The 18,681-nt window shown below is 39.7% G+C and overlaps 1 protein-coding gene across 5 annotated transcripts in view; it reads right to left on the minus strand.

The window, feature by feature from the left end:
- atp8a1 (ATPase phospholipid transporting 8A1) overlaps positions 1–18,681 on the minus strand; it is a 373,263-nt gene that overhangs the window by 38,389 nt on the left and 316,193 nt on the right. For all 5 annotated transcript variants that reach the window (XM_059989113.1, XM_059989114.1, XM_059989112.1 and 2 more), the window contains 2 exons: positions 14,917–14,995; positions 7,542–7,603 (listed from right to left, as the gene is read on the minus strand). In XM_059989113.1, coding sequence (XP_059845096.1) covers positions 7,542–7,603; positions 14,917–14,995 — 141 coding nt within the window. The remainder of the gene's footprint in view (positions 1–7,541; positions 7,604–14,916; positions 14,996–18,681) is intronic.

Consider the following 18,681-nt stretch of genomic DNA (forward strand, 5'->3'; position numbering starts at 1 on the left):
GTCTGAAGGCTGGTACCTTGACATCACATGGCATTTCAGCATCTAGCTCTGCATCTGGCACCATGAACCCTGATGGAACATCTCATTCCAGCTTTCTGATGCCGTGCATTTTACAGACAGGGCAGAAGTATCGGCGACTCGGTGCTACTAGGATTTTTATCAGGTTGGGCTCCGCTCACTGGTCTCCCACTCATGTTGTGGCAGATGGCTTAAGCACCCCTGCAGGTTTTCCATGCACCCTTCTTGTGAAACTACAACATCTGAGCTTACTCTTCTAAACTAAATCTGTGTGGAACGAGCTTCCCGTAGAGGTGGTGGAGGCAGGTTCGGTATTGTCACTTAAAGTAAAATTGGATAGGTATACGGTCAGGAAAGGAATGGAGCGTTATGGGCTGAGTGCGGGCCAGTGGGACTAGCTGAGTGTAAGTGTCGGCACGGATTAGAAGGGCGGAGATGGTCTGTTTCCGTGCTGTAATTGTTATATGGTTATAAAGGTAGCTCGTTCCTTTAGAAAACGAAGTATTTCAACCATCAGTGAAATGGATGAAATAGGTTAAGATCTCCTGAATGCACTGCCAACATTTCTCTTCCAGATGTGGTAGTAATTCTTCTTCTGAGACTGGGCCAACTCAATTCCAACCTGCTCCCTGTTGTTCTTTTTTTTTGTATCCAGTAGCAGGAAACACAAGGGAGAGATGAATTTTCAACTAATACATCAAATCTTACGAGTCTGATGGAGGAGATTGGGAGCTATACTAGAAATATTAATAACACACTCCATCTAGTTACTATATTGCATACATTTACCACTGTGCTCTAAACAACTCTGCTCTAAAGAAAAACAATACAACTTATTTAAACAAGTATTTTAATCCAGGTAAACAGAAAAATCTAAATAAAAGACCCACTATTATAAACTGCCAGTTATGAAACAAAATTCAAAATAGACATTATTAGTGCTTTGATTAACTGTGTTTGCCTGGTCTTTAAATGGACACATGGACACTTTTGTCCTGCCTGTAGAATTTTTTTTTGCTTCATTGGAGTGGTTGCTGTGTTGGGTTTAAGATGCTTATCTGAAAAGTAAATGTAATTGTCTGAATCTACTCCAACCGCCAGCACTTTGTGTAACCTTAGAGCATACAGCCTCCTCAATAGCCAACATCATTCACCTTTGAGGGATGGATTCTCATTACATCAGCCGGTAAATGACCTCAGTAACTCCTGCTGCTGTTCATCTTTTTTTGGCAGTCTTTTTAGCCAATCTTTCAAAACTTCCATCTGTTTTATGGGGTAAAATGGACTAAGTGCAAAATGGATACTGTGACACGGGATGACATTTTATGGTGCTGGGATGATAACAGTTCATGGTCTCTTAAATTTCACTGCAGTCAGTCAAAATATCTAACCTCTCATTAATATCTTCCCTTTGTGAGTCCCAGAATATTACTCTGCCAAGATGCCCCATTGTGGCTTCTACCTATTGTGAACAACTTTTTTTGTTACTGTACTTGACTTCAGTCCTCAGGTTTCAACTGTTCCACCTCTGATAATATAATCTCTTCAATGTTGGACGCTCTTAGTTGCATGCAGCATATAGTCATTGTTGTTTGAGGCTTACAGAAATGAATGATCAAAACAATGAAGTTCCAAAACTCTCATTTACTGTTCGGCTCTAACTTTGTTCACCGGTCTCCTGTGCGGAACCTTATTGAGGACGTCTGAAAGTTCAATATTTCCCCCCATTCATGAAATTAGACACATTGTCAAAAAGCTCAATAGATTAGTCAAACATCATTTTCACCTTTATAAATTCACAGTGATACTTCTCTATTATGTTATTATTTTCAGAGTGTCCTGATAAATCACATTTTTTTTGTAGCTTCCTGCATTTTGCAATGGTCAAAGTCAGGATAACAAGGCCAAGAATGCACTATTTTCTCCTTTTCTTTCATAAATAATGGGGTCGCATTTGCTACCTTCCAACTTTCAGAAGACTATGGAACCTGGGAAGATGATAACTACAGAATCCACCATTACACTTCTACAAACTCTGGGATGTACTCATCAGACCCTCAGATTTACCGTTTTCAGGATCATTAACTTCAAATAATTAATTAATACATTACTTAAGAGGAAGACAGCTTTGGTTGAACACCTGCATGCACTAATCTTCAGAAGGCCAATTCCCTATATCTGTATATTGCAGTACTGCCCAGCTGCTTGTATCACTTTCAGTGGAAGCACAGCATTGTGATGTCAATGCAAGGTAGAGTTACAAGCATTTCTATTTCACAGTTGCCTGGACTATTCATGTGATCAAATCAAGCGCCCACCAATACTCATAAAAATTTACACTGCCTGGTTTCACTAATTCTCCTTTCCCAATGACCTAGCACACAAATGTGAAAAGACTGACCCTGTTTTATAGATTTGCAAGTCGGTGATATAATTTCCCCTAGCCAAGTCTCCATTCCCTGCTTCTTTGAGAGTGATACCTGTTGTCCCACAGGAACCAGGGCCAAATGGCAGCTGGTGCGGAATGAAAGGGATACTGCCCTGCAGTTCAATGCAAAGTCCTGAATATCATTACTGACAACTGAGGTTCAACAAACCTTGCTGAGACTGACCCTGCTAACATGTTGTTAATTCAATATCAGCATTCTTTAAAGACAATCCACAATCTCACCCTCTTCAGAAGTTAGGATACAACTAAATGGCAACCATGCTATTCTTTGCTACATTATAGTAGCCTTAACATTAAGGTACCCCAGTGCAGTGTCATGGTAGTGTAGTGGTTAGCATGATGCTATTACTGCTCAGGATGTCAGAGTTTGGAGTTCAATACCAATATCATTTGTAAGGAGTTTGTACTCCTGTGGATTATGTGGGTTTCCTCTGGGTGTTCTGATTTCCTCCCACAATCCAAAGCTATTAATTGTTCACTGTAAAATGCTCCATGGTTAGGGTAGGGTTAAATCAGAGTTGCTGCTGTTACAACTTTATCTCTACATAAATAAATAAAGTTATATTTAGTTCCTCCAGCCCTGAACCAGAATGGTCTGTAGAAACTCTGAAGGCACACTTCAGGTCACTGGAAGAGTACTCTTATACAATTTGGCCAGAGTTTTCTATTCTTTACTGCCTGATACAGAATACCCTGCCTAAAGGGCAATTGTGGTATGAGCAGCATTGAATGAGACTATAGCTCTTTCCAAATGAAATGTAGGAATAAGAGGAATTTTCATAAAGTTTTTACACATTCGAAAACACGTATTTAAAGCAAAATCTCATTCCACCATCATATCACAACAATCTGGCTCTTTCCTCCAAGGTGTTCACTCCATCTGGAATGGGAGCGGACCGGAATTCCCTACAAAGGACTGTGCGAAGAGCTGAGAGGATATTAGGGGTCTCCCTAGCACCCGTCCAATACATTTATCAGAAATGCTGTGTACGCAGGGTATTATCAAAGATCCCACCAATCCTCCTGGCATCCTCTTTGATTTTCTACTATCAGGCAAGAGACTAAAATGCATAAAGACAAGAACCGTCAGGATGGGAAACAGTTTCTTCCCTCAGGCCGCTGGGCTTCTGAACTCCCTGATGCATCACGTTCGAAGTGTCACTGGTTAATCTGTTCTGTAGCTGACAATATTTAACTTATGCACTTTAGTTTGCTTAATTATATGTAATTCACCTGTAGGCTTTATCCTTACTTTCCCAAGTTATTGTGTGTTATATGTACTTTTGTACTTTACACCCTGGTCCAGAGAAATGTTGTCTCATTTGATGTATATAGTTAAATGACAATAAACTTGACTTTACATGCCACATTTAAGACTGTGCCTGTACTAATAATTTTTCAGCAGAAATGCACAAGTAATAATTTCTATTGCTTTCCACCTCCTCCCTCAAGACTGTGCTGATTGTGAATACTCGTCTAAAACAAACCTTCTCATATGGGGTTTCTGTTCCACAGATGCTGCTTTACTGGTTGAATCATAGCAGTATTTCTCTTTTTGTTTCAGATTCCAACATCTGCAATATTATTTGTTCACCAATTGGTCAGAGTTCTCTCAGTGGTGATGAGATTTGTTTTATCTCAGACAGGACCGCTGATTAAAGGTTAGATTAGAGATTAGCTTTATTTGTCCCACGTACGTTAATACATGCGATGAAATGTGTCGTCTGTGTCAACGAGCAACATAATCAGAGGACTCGGCTGGGGGCAACCAGCAGGTGTTGCCACACCTCTGGCGCCAACATAGCGCGCTAACCCTAACCGCACTTCTTTTGGAATGTGGGAGGAAACCAGAGCAGCTGGAGGAAACCCACGTAGGCAGAGGAAGAACATACACACTCCTTACAGACAGTAGCGGGAATCTAACACTGAGCAGTAGGCGCCGGTACTGTAAAGTGTGCTAACCGCTACGCTACCCAGCTACCCACACCAAAATGCTTGGGAACCGGTGTGATTCACGTCTCCAGGAAGCAAGGCTCTGCCTGTTTTACTTTTTTGCTGAGGGACTAAAAGTTGCTAAAAATCTATAAATAAAGGAAGTTGCTGCAGGAATTTGGAAAAATCATAATAGAGTTAGACAGTGCCAATATGAATTCACAAAAAGATAATCCTATTTCATAAATCTGGTTTCTTTGATTCTAACTAACAGAGTAGTTGAGAGGAGTCAGTTGATATGCTATGTTTGGAAAACCTTTGAGAATGTGCAATGTGAAAGGTTTTACAAGAGGCACATAAGATAGCGTGGCAGTGTCGTTGCACATAAATTACCGAGAGTTCATTTGTAGTACAAGAAGCAAAAAGGGAAGCAAATGTTATTTCTTAATTGCTAAAGTATTTGAGTACAAGATTACAGACTTCTTATGTGTGGCCCTGATGTGACAGCAGCAAGAACATTATGAGCAAGTCAGTCATACTTCTCAAAGATGTAGAAATGCATGTGCCGCAAAGTCTTTGCTCATTAGGTTGTTTCGTGGTGTTGCGGGGAGGAGGGGTGGTTGCTTTGATCTCCAAAAGGTTCATCAAACGGAGCCTCTCCTCTCCTGATCTGAGAGATGATCTCATTGAAGCACATAAAATAGTTACTGGGGTTGACAGAGTAGATGCAGGAATGGTGTTTACTCTGGCTGGACTGTCTAGAATCACTGGTCACAGTCTCAAGAATTCATGACTAAAATGAAATCATTTCTTCCACCTATTGAGTAATGAACATTTGGAATTTTCTACCCAAAAAGCTTTGGAGCTAAATTGCTGAATATATTCAAAACAGATATTGATAGGTTTTTGGATACTGAAATATAGGGATAGCAGAAATACAAAAGACTACAGATACTGGAATTTGGAGCAACACACAAACCTTTGGATGAACTCAGTGTGTTAGTTGGCACCTGTGGAGGGAAATGCATGGTCGATTTTTTGGGTCAAGACCTTTCATCTGGATTGGTGGGGTCAAGATGAAGGATCTGGATCTGAAGAATCAAATGTCCATTTCCTTTCAGAAATATGGTTAGTGCAGGAAAGTGGCACCGAAGTGGAAGATTTACCATGATAATGTATGGTGGAACAGGCATAAGGAACTGGATAGCCTGTCACTGGTTCTATTCCTTACATTCCTATGAAGTATGGCACACAGGTGTCACAGTCAGCACAATCTATATTGCTGCTGTATAGAAAAGGTCAGTGTCCAGTAGATATGATGCTCACGTAAGCTCTCACAAACAATAAATCACATATGGATTTTGTGTGCTTGACAAGCAGAGTGAACAAAACTCTAAATCTTTAACATACTATGTATGATCCAATCCCTTCCCTCAAAAACAATCATCATCTTTCTGGGTATAAACCACAGAAGACTGTTTTCCAGCTGAAAGCCCAAGTATTCCTTGCAGTGGAAGTCATTAAGTGATAATCTGGAGGTCCGGATTCTCTGCAGCTTCGAGGACTTTTGGTGTTAGGTCAATGTTGTTCCACTCACTGCCTACTTGTTTGTTCACCAAGCCCACAATCTCCTCTCCAGTTCTGTAGACTTCATTTTCTGCTCATTCACTTGCAGAGTCAATACGTTTTTCTCAGCTGTTATGCTGCTTTGGGGCTTCCTTAGTGATTTATCCAGCATTTGATGCACTTCATGCCAATAATTAGTTTTTGGGTGCTGGTAATAGTGAATAACTACATCCTCAAGGAATGAGAAGAATAAATGAAATATGTACAAACAATGAAAAATATAGAAACTAACCATGTATAATTGCATTTCTGAACATTAACTGAACTTGGGAAGGTATAAATTATCCAACATTTATTACTAAAATCCGTAATTCTCATGACATCTGCACATCTTTCAATTTGAAAATCTAGTATTTAATTGGCTGGGGACCATTTCATTGCTGCAGTTATAATTTTCCATGATTGTGATCCCCCAATGGCAGTATAATATATTTTGCATCCCTTTGACACTGTTGCATTTGTTTTTCCTGGTAATCTGCCAAATGTCTTTTGTATTCAAAGTGAACTCTGTGGGGAAATATGGCTCATGGCACACTTTGTAGACCTTAAAAATGAAATATCTTTTTCTACAATAATTTGCACACTGGATGTTCTTTTTGGGAAATCCGGGCTTCCATGGCACTTGTAATTCTTTCCCAAACTGTCTGATCTGTAGTGGTGACTTTTTTTTTGCTCTGGTTACATTTAGTTTTAGAAAATGAAGGATTAAGTACTGGAAGTGTTGGAAAAATTTAATTGAAATGGATATTTATCTTACTGCATAGGATCCTGTGGTGAGAATATGACTGCTGGTTTGTAAACATCAGTGGTTATTTTTCATAATGAGTCACTGTATGTAAAATACTTGGAAATGGTTGAGGTAAGATGAGGCAAGAAAACCTATTAAAAAGTGTAATCTTAAGGATGTTAGTAAATTCAACATAAAAGAAAAATTGGTTGAAAGTTGGAAATCACACACGTTATTCTTCTTACTTAAAACAGCTCAGGAGAGGCTTAAGTCTGGTGCTAAAGTATAACAAGGCTGATAAGAATTACAATGGGAAATAAAGAACTAATTTACTTAAAACTGAATAAAACAGCAAGCAGTAAGGCAGAGACAAAGGGGAACTGAAGATAAAGCAGTTGAGAGTGAGACATGGCTTTGAAGGATGGAAAAATCTTCTGCCTTCATTGAAGGGTAATAAACTCCCATTCCTTGTAATTAAATCAGTGTAAAGATGTCTAAACTGACTTTATGGCACCCCAACTTGAATTTACTGTTTTCTCAGTTCTTAATTAGCAGCAAAGCACAGTTATAAGTCACTTTGTAATACTTTTCAATGACCATGATGATTTCACTTCAAGAGAGTTTCACTAGAGCAGCACAAAGCAAACAGTTAATTTGTTTTTATATTTAATTTTGTGTATTTATTCACGAAGTATGAAGAAGCATTTTGAACTTCAAGAGCAGAAATGTCAAAATTAATTGTTGAATGATACGAAAATGTTTTTTGGTGATAAGTATTTATGGACTTACTGTGTAAACCATATTTCCTAGTAGCAGGCAGCCAGGCGTCTTTCCATTTCCAAATACAGTGTCTGCAGGAAGCAAAAACACTAACATGAGTTCAATAGTTCAAACTATTAGTTGCTGAAAGCTCCAAGAAAATAATCCCACATCTGCTAGTCATATCGCAGCAGCAGATTTTTCAAAGTTAATGTATGAGTGATTTTTAAAAGAACTAGTTTATTGTGGGTAACTGCTCCTCCAGGATTATTCTAACAAAGATATAATAGCAGCAGAAATTTTTTTTTGAAACATTGTGGTGCTCTGGGGTACATCTAGTGTACTATACATAACTAGTATCCTTCCAAACTTTCAAAGTAAATTAGAAGAATGATTTTGGAAAATTTAGGCCAGGTGCTTTGACATCTACTGTGGGAGAAAAATTGTGAGTAGATTTCATGAGCAGCAAGCAGAGAACACTTTGTGAACATAAGAACAATAATGCTAAGCAAAAGGCTTCTATATACCTGTGCCAAAACATTAATTATGAGCTTTATGCTGCAATAAATGAAATGGATGACATTAATGTGAATGAGATTATTTATAGCATAATCAAGGTGAATCTTGGAATGACAGACAAGTTTCAAGTTTACATCCTGGATTTTTTATAAAATATATAAAAAAAACACACACACATATTACAAACAGCAGCAGTCAATGGAAATTGTTCCATATGGACAGCTGTAGTTAAAAGAATTGCAAAGTTCTGCTGCCGGGAATACTGATAAGCCATTGGAAGATTATCCAAGTTTGTAAAGGATGTGATATATAAAGTTTTCAAAGCATAGGCTAAATGTCTACAAACTATAGAACATATTTAATGAAGAATGGGGGAAAACTCCAAGTGCAATGGTTCACCAAATCTTTGGATGTACCAAAGTACATAGGGGAAACCAGAATGCTTGAATTTTGAAGAATACTAGATACTGCAGACTACATTACTACAATAATAAGGACCTCTTTCTTATCTGCACCATGACGATGTCCTAACATAATGCTGTGGTGGTGTTAACATTGCTAAAACATTTAAGTATAGTCTTCACATCAGAAGCTTTCTATATTCACCTTTTCCCTCTTTAATCACTTAAAAGCTTCATCGTTTGCCAACATAAGAAATCATTCTGCACAGAAGCACATTGGAAAAATTTGCAGTCTCAGCAAGTACTCACATATTCAATCATATCTACTCTTTGCAATCTCAGAAAAATAACTCAAGGCACTTTGAATAAAATAATCAAGTACAGTTACTGTGAAGGATGCAAACTCCTACACACAACCAGATTCCTTGTATAGTCAGATGAAGAACAGCCAGTCTTTTGACTATCAAAGAGAGACTGGGAGAATTACTGCTTCTCTATGAACACCACCATGAAATCCAAACCCCTTGAGAAAGGCCAACACAATTTTGACTCAACACCTCATCTCAAAGAACACATCTGTCAGGGCAGCACAACCTTCTTACTGAACTGCAGCTTTAAACTAGTTTATCTGTTCTAATACTGTTGTAGCATCTAACTCAGGCATTTTACCTGTAAAATTGATTAATCTATACACATAGAATATTTAGATAGTGAAACATAAAATGTGAAATGGTCAAGTGATGCAGAGAAATGCTTACAGGACTGCTTTGAGTTGGTGGACCAGACAATATTCAGGGATTCATCTTGAATCTGAATGAATATGCCATAGCTGTCACCGATCTTATCAAGAACTGTGTGGATGAGTATGTGCCTTTAGGAACATAATGGACATACCCAAACCAAAAGCAGTCGATAAACGAGGAGATTCGCAGTCTGTTGAGGGCTAGATCTATGCCATTCAAAACTAGTGATGCAGAACTATACAGGAAGTCCAGAAGTCCAGGTATGAAGGGTATTTTAAGAGTGAACAAACAATTCCTATTGAAGTTAGAGACAGAATCGGATGCACATCAACTTTGGCAGTGTTTGTAGGCCATTACTTCCTACAAGGCTAAACCTAACATCACAATGGCTGTGGTGCTTCGATCACAGATTACCTCAACATCTTCAATGCATGCTTTCAGAGGATTCAGAGTCACAATCAGGTTTATTAACACCAGCATGTGTCGTGAAATTTGTTAACTTAACAGTAGCAGTTCAATGTAAAGCATAATCTAGAAGAAAAAAACAAAAACTAAATAATAATAATTACACTATACAAAATTGAACAGATTAAAAATCAAGCAGAAAACAGAAATATTATATACTTAAAAAGTGAGGTAGTGTCCAAGGGTTCACTGTTTGTTTAGGAATTGGATGGCAGAGGGGAAGAAGCTGTTCCTGAATCACTGAGTGTGTGGTTCAGGCTTCTGTACCTCCTACCTGATGGAACAGTGAGAAAAGGGCATGTCCTGGGTTCTGGGGGTCCTTAATAATGGACATTGCCTTTCTGAGACACTGTTCACTAAAGATGTCCTGGATACTTTGTAGGCTAGTACCCAGTATGAAGCCAACTAAATTTACAACCAACTGCAGCTTCTTTTGGTCCTGTGCAGTAGCCCCTCCATACCAGACAGTGATGCAGCCTGTCAGAATACTTTCTACGGTACATCTATAGAAGTTTTTCAGTGTATTTGTTGACATACCAAATCTCTTCACTCTCCTAATGAAGTATAGTCACTGTCTTGCCTTCTTTATAACTGCATCAATATGTTGGGACCAGGTTAGATCCTCAGAGATCTTGACACCCAGGAACTTGAAACTGCTCGCTCTCTCCACTTCTGATCCCTCTATGAGGATTGGTATGTGTTCCTTCATCTTACACTTCCTGAAGTCCACAGTCAGCTCTTCTTCTTACTGACATTGAGTGCCAGGTTGTTGCTGCGACACCACTCCACTAGTTGGCATTCTATATCTCACTCCTGTACGCCCTCTCGTCACCACCTGAGATTCTACCAACAATGGCTGTATCACCAGCAAATTTATAGATGGTATTTGAGCTATGCCTAGCCACACAGTCATGTGTATAGTGTTGATCATCACTGAGGAGGAGATGTTATCACTAATCCGCACAGTCTGTGGTTTTCAGGTTAGGAAGTCAAGGATCCAATTGCAGAGGGAGGTACAGAGGACCAGGTTCTGCAACTTCTCAATCAGGATTGTGGGAATGATGGTATTAATTACTGAGCTATAGTCGATGAACAGCATCCTGACGTAGGTGTTTGTGTTGTCCAGGTGGTCTAAAGCCATGTGAAAAGCCATTGAGATTGCGTCTCCCATTGACCTATTGTGGCGATAGGCAAATTACAATCGGTCCAAGTCCTTGCTGAGGCAGGAGTTCAGTCTAGTCATGACCAACCTCTCAATACATTTCATCACTGTAGATGTTAGTGCTACTGGGCAATATGCATTAAGGCAGCTCACATTATTCTTCTTAGGCACTGGTATAATTGTTGCCTTTTTGAAGCAAGTGGGAACTTCTGCTTGTAGCAGTGAGAGGTTGAAAATATCCTCGAATACTCCCGCTACTTGGTTGGCACAGGTTTTCAGAGCCTCACCAGGTGCTCCATTGGGATCTTCTGCCTTGCGAGGGTTCACTCTCTTTAAAACAGCTTAACATCAGCCTCTGAGACGGCGATCACAGGGTCATCAGGTGCAGCAGTGATATCCACAGCTGTAGTTGTGTTCTCCCTTTCAAAGCGGACATAGAAGGTGCAGGAGAATAATTCTACACCTGAGCAAATCCCTGCAATATCTGATGTCCCTGTAATCTGCCTTGAGGCCAACGTTAGAACTTCTTTCAAAAGAGTGAACCATTGCAAGGCGCCAGGCCCTAATGGTGTACCTGGTAGGATGGGAGTGTTCAAAGACATCTTCACTCTCTCACTGCTGCATTCTGAGGTTCCCATCAACTTCAAAAGGGCAACAAATCATACCAGTGCCCAAGAAGAGCAGGGTGAGAGCTGCCTCAACAAGTATCAGCCAGTTGCACCCACATCTACTGTGATGAAGTGCTTTGAGGATTGCTCATGGCTAGAATCAACTTCTACCTATGCAAGGACCTGCACCTGTTGCAATTTGTCTTCTGTAATAACAGGTCTACAGTGGTGCTCCACCCAACCTTGGGTCACCTGGAAAATAGCTGTACTTACGCATGTCAAGCTGCTGTTTGTAGATTACGGCTCGGTGTTCAATACCACCATACCCTGAGTACTAATCAACAAGCTCCAAAACCTGGGCCTCTGTACTTTCCACTGCAAGTGGATTCTTCACTTCCTCATTGGGTGATCATAGACAATGCTGAATGGAAATAACATCTTCTCGCTGACAATCACCACTGGTGCACCTTAAGGTTGCATGCTTAGCTCACTGCTCTACTCTTTCTACACCACGACTGTGTGGCATCCTGGAGTGAGATAGATCAGCTAGTTGAGTGGTGTCACAACAACAACACTGCACTCAACACCAGTAAGACCAAGGAGTTGATAATTGATTGTGGATTTCAGGGAAGAGGAAGTTGAGGGAACACACACTGTCCTCATCGAGGGATCAGCAACGGAAAGGGTGAGCAGGTTTGAGTTCCTTTGTGTCATCATCTCTGAAGATCTATCCTGGGCCCAACTGATAAATACAATTACAAAGAAGATATACACATACTTAGACACACACACACACATTTATGTGTATACATACAGATAGATTGACATGTATAAAATTGTAATTTATTGTTTTTACTATGTAATACAATGTATTGCTGCCACAAAACAATAAATTTAATGAAATATGCCAGTGATATTAAACCTGATTACAAAATACTCAGCAGATCAAACACTTAAAATATTCACTCGGTTTTGCTTTCCATGGATGCTGTGGGTAGGGATACAGGTACCGGTACAGGTGTGTCTGTGTCTGGTAGCATCTACAAACACTGAATAAACAGTTAATGTTTCAGGCCGTGACCCTTCATCCGGGTTGGAAAGGAAGGGGGAAGATGTTGGAATAAAAAGGTGGGGGAGGGGAAGGGCAGGCATGATCAGTGAAGCCAGGTGGGTGGGAAAGCTAAAGGGCTAGAAAAAAAGGAATCTGATAGGAGATGAGTGGACCAGGGAAGACAAAGGGCACCGGGGGAGGTGATACCGACAGGTGAGGAGAAGAGGTAAGAGGGAGGGGGAAAAGGAAATAAATTGATATTCATATCATCAGGTTGGAGGCTACCTAGGCAGAATATGAGATGTTGCTCCTCCATCCTGAGTGTGGCCTCATCAAGGCAAAAAGAGCCACATGTCTGAACAAGAATGGGGATAAGATTTAAAACGGGTTGGCCAGCAGGAAATTCTGTCTTAGGCGACAGAGTAGAGGTGCACAACAAAGTGGCCCCACAATTAATGTTGGGTCTCTCAATATGGAGGAAACTGCATTGGGAGCATTTCCCGTAGTTTGTTTCCTTTTTTATTTCAGATTTTCAAACTTCTGCAGTATTTAATTATAGATTGTCAGTTGTCTGCAGAGATTTGAACATGGCAAACGTGGCAATAATTTTAACATTCCATGTACGCCATCTTAGGCTGTGACTGTTGGTATTTGGAGGCTCGGTCTTTACTTGCTAGGGTTTGGTAGTCATTGCTAGATGGAGAGGGAGGTGGAGTGGTGTTAAGATACCGGCAAGTCTTTTGCTTGCACCTTTGGAAACAGCTCTATTTCCATATCTAATATTTATATTTTTATTTTTCCCTTTCAGGGTTCTTTTGAAGACCCTGACCTGGAGTTACACACTGACTACGGTTCTTTGTGGGAATCGGAGCCGTTCTTGAGGTTTCAGGACTAGCCTTTGCTCAGCACGCCAAGGGTTCGGCCTGAGAGCCCGGCTCGGATTTGGAAGCCTAAGATCTCATGACTCAGGAGACAGGAAGATTGAGGGTTGGTGTCACGGCAGGAGACCTGTGTGTCATTGGAAGAGTCAGAAAATCTACTGCTGTGTACCCCAAAGACCTGAGATCCTTGGGAAAAGAGCTCAGAAAAAGCAATGTAATGGACTTTTAACATTGTAAACCAGCGAGATGTTCATTATGTCTCCCCGCTTGCTGGGAAAATGGAGACACCTCTTTCTCCCTTATTAGGGAGAGAGAGAACCCGTGGGATGTCAAATGGCGGGTGAAACACGAAGACTTTGGGGTAACTGCAAGTCTGTGTCTTTGCTATTGCTTTGCTCGCGCTTGAGTGCCTGGTGGCGGTGCAGATGATTTTTTTGCTGGTGGTGGGGAGGGGAGCTGTTGCTCACTGCCACTTACACGCGGGAGGTAGGGAGCTGGGGAGGACTTTAGGGTTCTTACATTTAATTGTCGTTCATTCTTTGGGAGACTCTTCTGTTTTCATTGATGTTTGTGAAGAAAAAGCATTTCAGGGTGTATATTGTATACATTTCTCCGACATTAAATTGGATCTTTGAAACTTTGATGGGGAAAGTGATTGGAAGGCTAATGGGTGGGTGTGGCATACACTGGTAGCACATACAAGTTAAAACAAACAAAAATAATTCCAAACTACTTTTGAGAAAGTTTGCTGGTTCAACCACTTAGCAACAGTGCATATGGCTAGAGGGTTCAGTGTGTGTGCTCCTCTCTGGATTCAAAATTGCACATGGGATTGTGCCTATGTCTTGGATTTTGATGAGCATGTTAAAAGAATTTGTCTGTGTGAAATAAGTGGACATTCCAGCTGCCCTTAAAGCCACAAGGCAGAGCATCGAAATAAGAGAGGGTGGTAAATGAATCACTGACACTTAAGAGATTATTAACACCACCTTTACAGTATATGGAAGATAAATTAGTTACCACAGAGCCCATCTTGAGTGATTGATGGTTGCAGACCTCTTGCTGCACAATTTTCTCATTCCAAGCATGTTTGATACTGCTTGTATAACATTCACCAGCACGACAGAAACTTTATGTGCCCTGGTTAGGAAACCTTACAGTAATCTATACCTTAAAGATGAACTTTCTGATCCCTCACTTTCCATATAATCATAATCACAGACTGCTTTTACCAAATTTGTCTATGTGACAAATTGATTGGTTTTAAACCATTTTATGAAAGGTAGAAATTCCCCATTGTCAATACAAAATTTGCTTTTCCACTAAAGCCATTTGAAAAGGCATTTTTGTTCTCACATTTATGCAAGTATTCAAAGTTTTCTATTTCAATCAATACTAAATGCAGGGCTTTGAATGAACAGTTTAAACCACAGTTGAAAAGAAGAGTAAATATTGATTTTTGCAGTTGATAGTTTAGAAGTAAAAGATGATACAAAGTCTTGGATGCTATGAAGTAGGAAATAAAGTAATCTGAAAAGATCCAGCAAAATGTTTCTGTTTGTTTCTGCTGCTTACCATGCTTGAGGGCTTCCAGTGGGAACCAAAACAGAATAATCGAGTGGAACAGGCCATTCAAACAATGAACCCAGAAAACCTATGGGAAAAGAAAAATCCATGAGAACCATTTACAACAAACCAGTACTGTGAACTCTAACCCCTCTCTTTATCGCAGTTTCAAATTCGCTAAGTGTGTTTTTGTCCCACCACCAGTGTGAGGTGTTTTTACTGACAACCACTTTTAATCTTTTAAGTACTTGGGTTTCTTTTCCCCTCCCAATTCATTTTGTCCTCAGTAGCATCTTTTGATATGATTGCTATATTTTCTCAGTCTCTGGCATGGGTACACAAATCCCTCGCCAGCAAGCTAGCACTTAAAGACAGAATTTATAACTCCATGTAATAAATACTATTCTGAAAATCGGTACCATCACATCACAAACCCAAGCAACAAAACAAGAGAATAGTACAAAATTTGACTACTCCGTAGCAAAAGAATATATTTTAATTAAACTTAGTTGATTTCTAACTTGAATCTAACTTCAATATTGTTGCACTACCATAAGCCATAACTCCTAAGCCATGATTGCTTTATTAATCATCCTAAGAATGATGTGCCCGGAATAAATGATTTATTTAATTAATTCATTCAAATTCCTGCTGTCTTTTTTCACTAAATTGCTCATTTAATAATTTGTGGCTTTAAAGGGAATATACAACAGTTAAAACTATCATTTTTTATTTGGCCCTTTCCAAAAGGAACACAAACATATTCATCCTCCATGATGTAAAGAATGAGTTGATTCAAAATTGTTAACAATACTTATTTATGATTGCATTCTTCTTTATATGCTTCTTCTTTCCTGTCATACTCCTCCTGATGCTGCTCATCTTGGTTAAATTATATTCCTTTTGACTGACTTACTAACTAGCCACCCTCTATAATCCAGACTCAGTATAAAAGCTGCTGGGTTAGTGCACTCAAGTTATTCTGCCAACTTCCATGCCGTATACCGCCCTGAGACATTCTTAATGCACACAGTCTTGAAATGTTTAAGCTTGGAATCTTATTGATTTATGGAGCATTGCATAAAATATATTAAGTGCAAGACTGTTGGCTTTATGGCAGACTCATCTAGCCTAGGTACGCTTTAGATGCTTTGCTGGTTTAATTTAGTGAAGCAAATTCGAAAGGTAAGTTAACTGTTACACTGCACATACAGTTAAAGCACAACTTAGTACATACAGAATTTTGCAGACTGAAATATTTATCAAGTTGTGAAGTGTAGAAAAATTCTTCTGAAAGGAAATTCTATGCAAGCAAAGGACATACAATAAAAACAGAGAACTATTTACTTTTTCACATAAGCAAAAGGCTGAAATGCCACTGTCAAAGAAATCTTCTTGTTAAAGAATGCTGAGATATACTTGACAATGTCGAACACAGGATCAAATACAAATCTCACCAAATGTTAATGCACTACTGGAGTCAGTGTGCAGGTTAGTGTCGAACTGTTTCACATTTAAGCCTATAAAGTACAAGGGGCTCAACCCACTTAATACAGTCAATATACAGTCTCCTCTCTATTACTTTAATTACCAGAGGAAGAATTTAATTAATTATGAAGAAAATTTCCATTAAGATTTATCACACAACTTCTCTACGGTAAATACAAAGTAAAGGATTCTTCTTTCTCTGTCAACTTCAACACCAGGACCCCCCCAGAGAGATTTACAGTTAGTGCATAACTTTTTAAGTGAAGTCACAGTTTGCATATAGAAAGCAGATTGTGTGTACTCAGCAAGTAGGAATAGATGAATGCAGGAATGACTAGACTAGTAAACCACAGCTCAAACTATTGTTCCAGAGACACAAGTTCAAGTCTTTCAATGATAATTGGGGAAAATTAATTTCAGTTAATAAATTAACCTAATTTAATGGGATGAACCATGATTTCACCAGATTTGTTGAAAGTTAAATCCTGTCAGCTTACTATAAAACTCTAAGGGAAGGAATCAATTGTTGATTCTTGGCCTGGCTTCTATGTGACAGAATGATGCCATTTCCAGTACCGGTGGCACCTGTGTACAACGCTCCTTTGGTCGACATCTTCTGGATAGATCATTAAATCATATATTTCACTTTTGTTTTTGTCTTTTATGTTTGTTTTCCAGCTTGAGTGTGATTTTGGAACTGCTGGAGCCTGTGATTAGCAGTTTGGAGATTGTTTGGGTGTTTCAGTGTTCTGTGGTCTCCAACAGTACTCCGGAAGGCAAGAAGCAGTGTGCACAAATCTCGTGGCAAGAAGGCTGTGGGACTCCATTCCACTGATTAAAGCTTCCATTGTTGGTGGGATGGCTTTGCTGCTGGATAGGAAAGTCTCCCTTATGATTGTTCTGCAATCAGAGAAGGGAGACGGGCTTTTGATCGCTGGCAGGATCGCTCTGTGACTGGAGATGTGACACTGCCTTTTGATTGATGGTGGGATCGCTCTGCTGCCAGGGATGGAAAGGCCTACTACTGTTACAGGAGAATGTTACCCAGGTTTTTGCATTTTAGATATGAACATGGACTATGGACTTTTTTTTGCAGCCTTATAGTATTCTGTTTTTTTTTCCGCTGATCTTTCTCTTTTTTTGTGTGTGCGGGGTAAGGGGATTTGGAGATTGATGCACCTGTTCCATTTTTGTTTTTTGTGTCGGTAGGTGGATTTGGGGGTTGATGATCGTGCTGCTATTCTTTTTCTTTGTTGGTTTGGTGGCTATCTGGAGAAGGAGAATTTCAGAGTTGTACACTTGGATAATAAATGAACCTTATGCACAGTAATATGGACAAATGGAAAGTTGCAAATGTCACTCTACTCTTGAAGAAAGGAAGGATGAAATAGACTAGAAATTAAAGAACAGTTAGCCTGACTTCAGTGGTTGATAAGACGTTAGAGTCCATTATTAAGGATGAGGTTTGAGGCACTTGGAGGCACATGACAAAATCAGCCCAAGTCAGCATGGTTTCTTTAAAGAAAAATCTTGCTTTACAAAATTGCTGGAATTCTTCGAGGGAATAACAGAAAGGAGAATCAGAAGATGTTGTTTACTTGGCTTTATAGAAGGTCTTTGACTATGTGCTACACATGAGGCTGTAAAGCAGCTGAAAGGTATTGTAACTAGTATGGACGGAAGATTGGCTGACTAGTAGGAGGCCATGAGTGGGAATAAAGGGAAGCTCTTCTGGTTGGCTGCTGGTGTTACACTGGGGTCTGTGTTGGGACCAATTCTTTTGATGTTATATGTCAATAATTTAAATTATGGAATTGATAGTTTGGTGGCCAAGTTTACGGATGATACAAAGATAGGAGGCGGGACAACTAGTGCTGGTGAAGCAGGGAGTCTGCAGGAAGACACGGGTAGATTAGAAATTTGGGAAAAGAAGTGGCAGATGGAATATATTTCCGGGAAGTACATAGTCATGCTCTTTGGTCAAAGGAATACAAGTGTTGACAATTTTCTAAATGGGGAGAAAATTCAAAAATCTGAGATGCATAGGGATTCGAGAGTCCTTGTGCAGAATTTTCTCAAGGTTAACTAGCAAGTTGAGTCAGTGGTGAGGAAGGCAAATGCAATGTTAGAATTCATTTCAAGAGGACTAGAATATAAAAGCTAGGATGTGTTGCTGAGGCTTTTTAAGGCATTGATCAGACTACACTTGGAGTAATAAGACCTGTTCTGGGTCCCTTATGTAAAAAAGGATGTGTGGCATTGGGGAGGGTCTAGAGAAGTGTAAAG

Source organism: Hypanus sabinus, chromosome 14, assembly GCF_030144855.1.
Source record: "Hypanus sabinus isolate sHypSab1 chromosome 14, sHypSab1.hap1, whole genome shotgun sequence".
In the NCBI taxonomy this organism is placed as follows: Eukaryota; Metazoa; Chordata; class Chondrichthyes; order Myliobatiformes; family Dasyatidae; genus Hypanus; species Hypanus sabinus.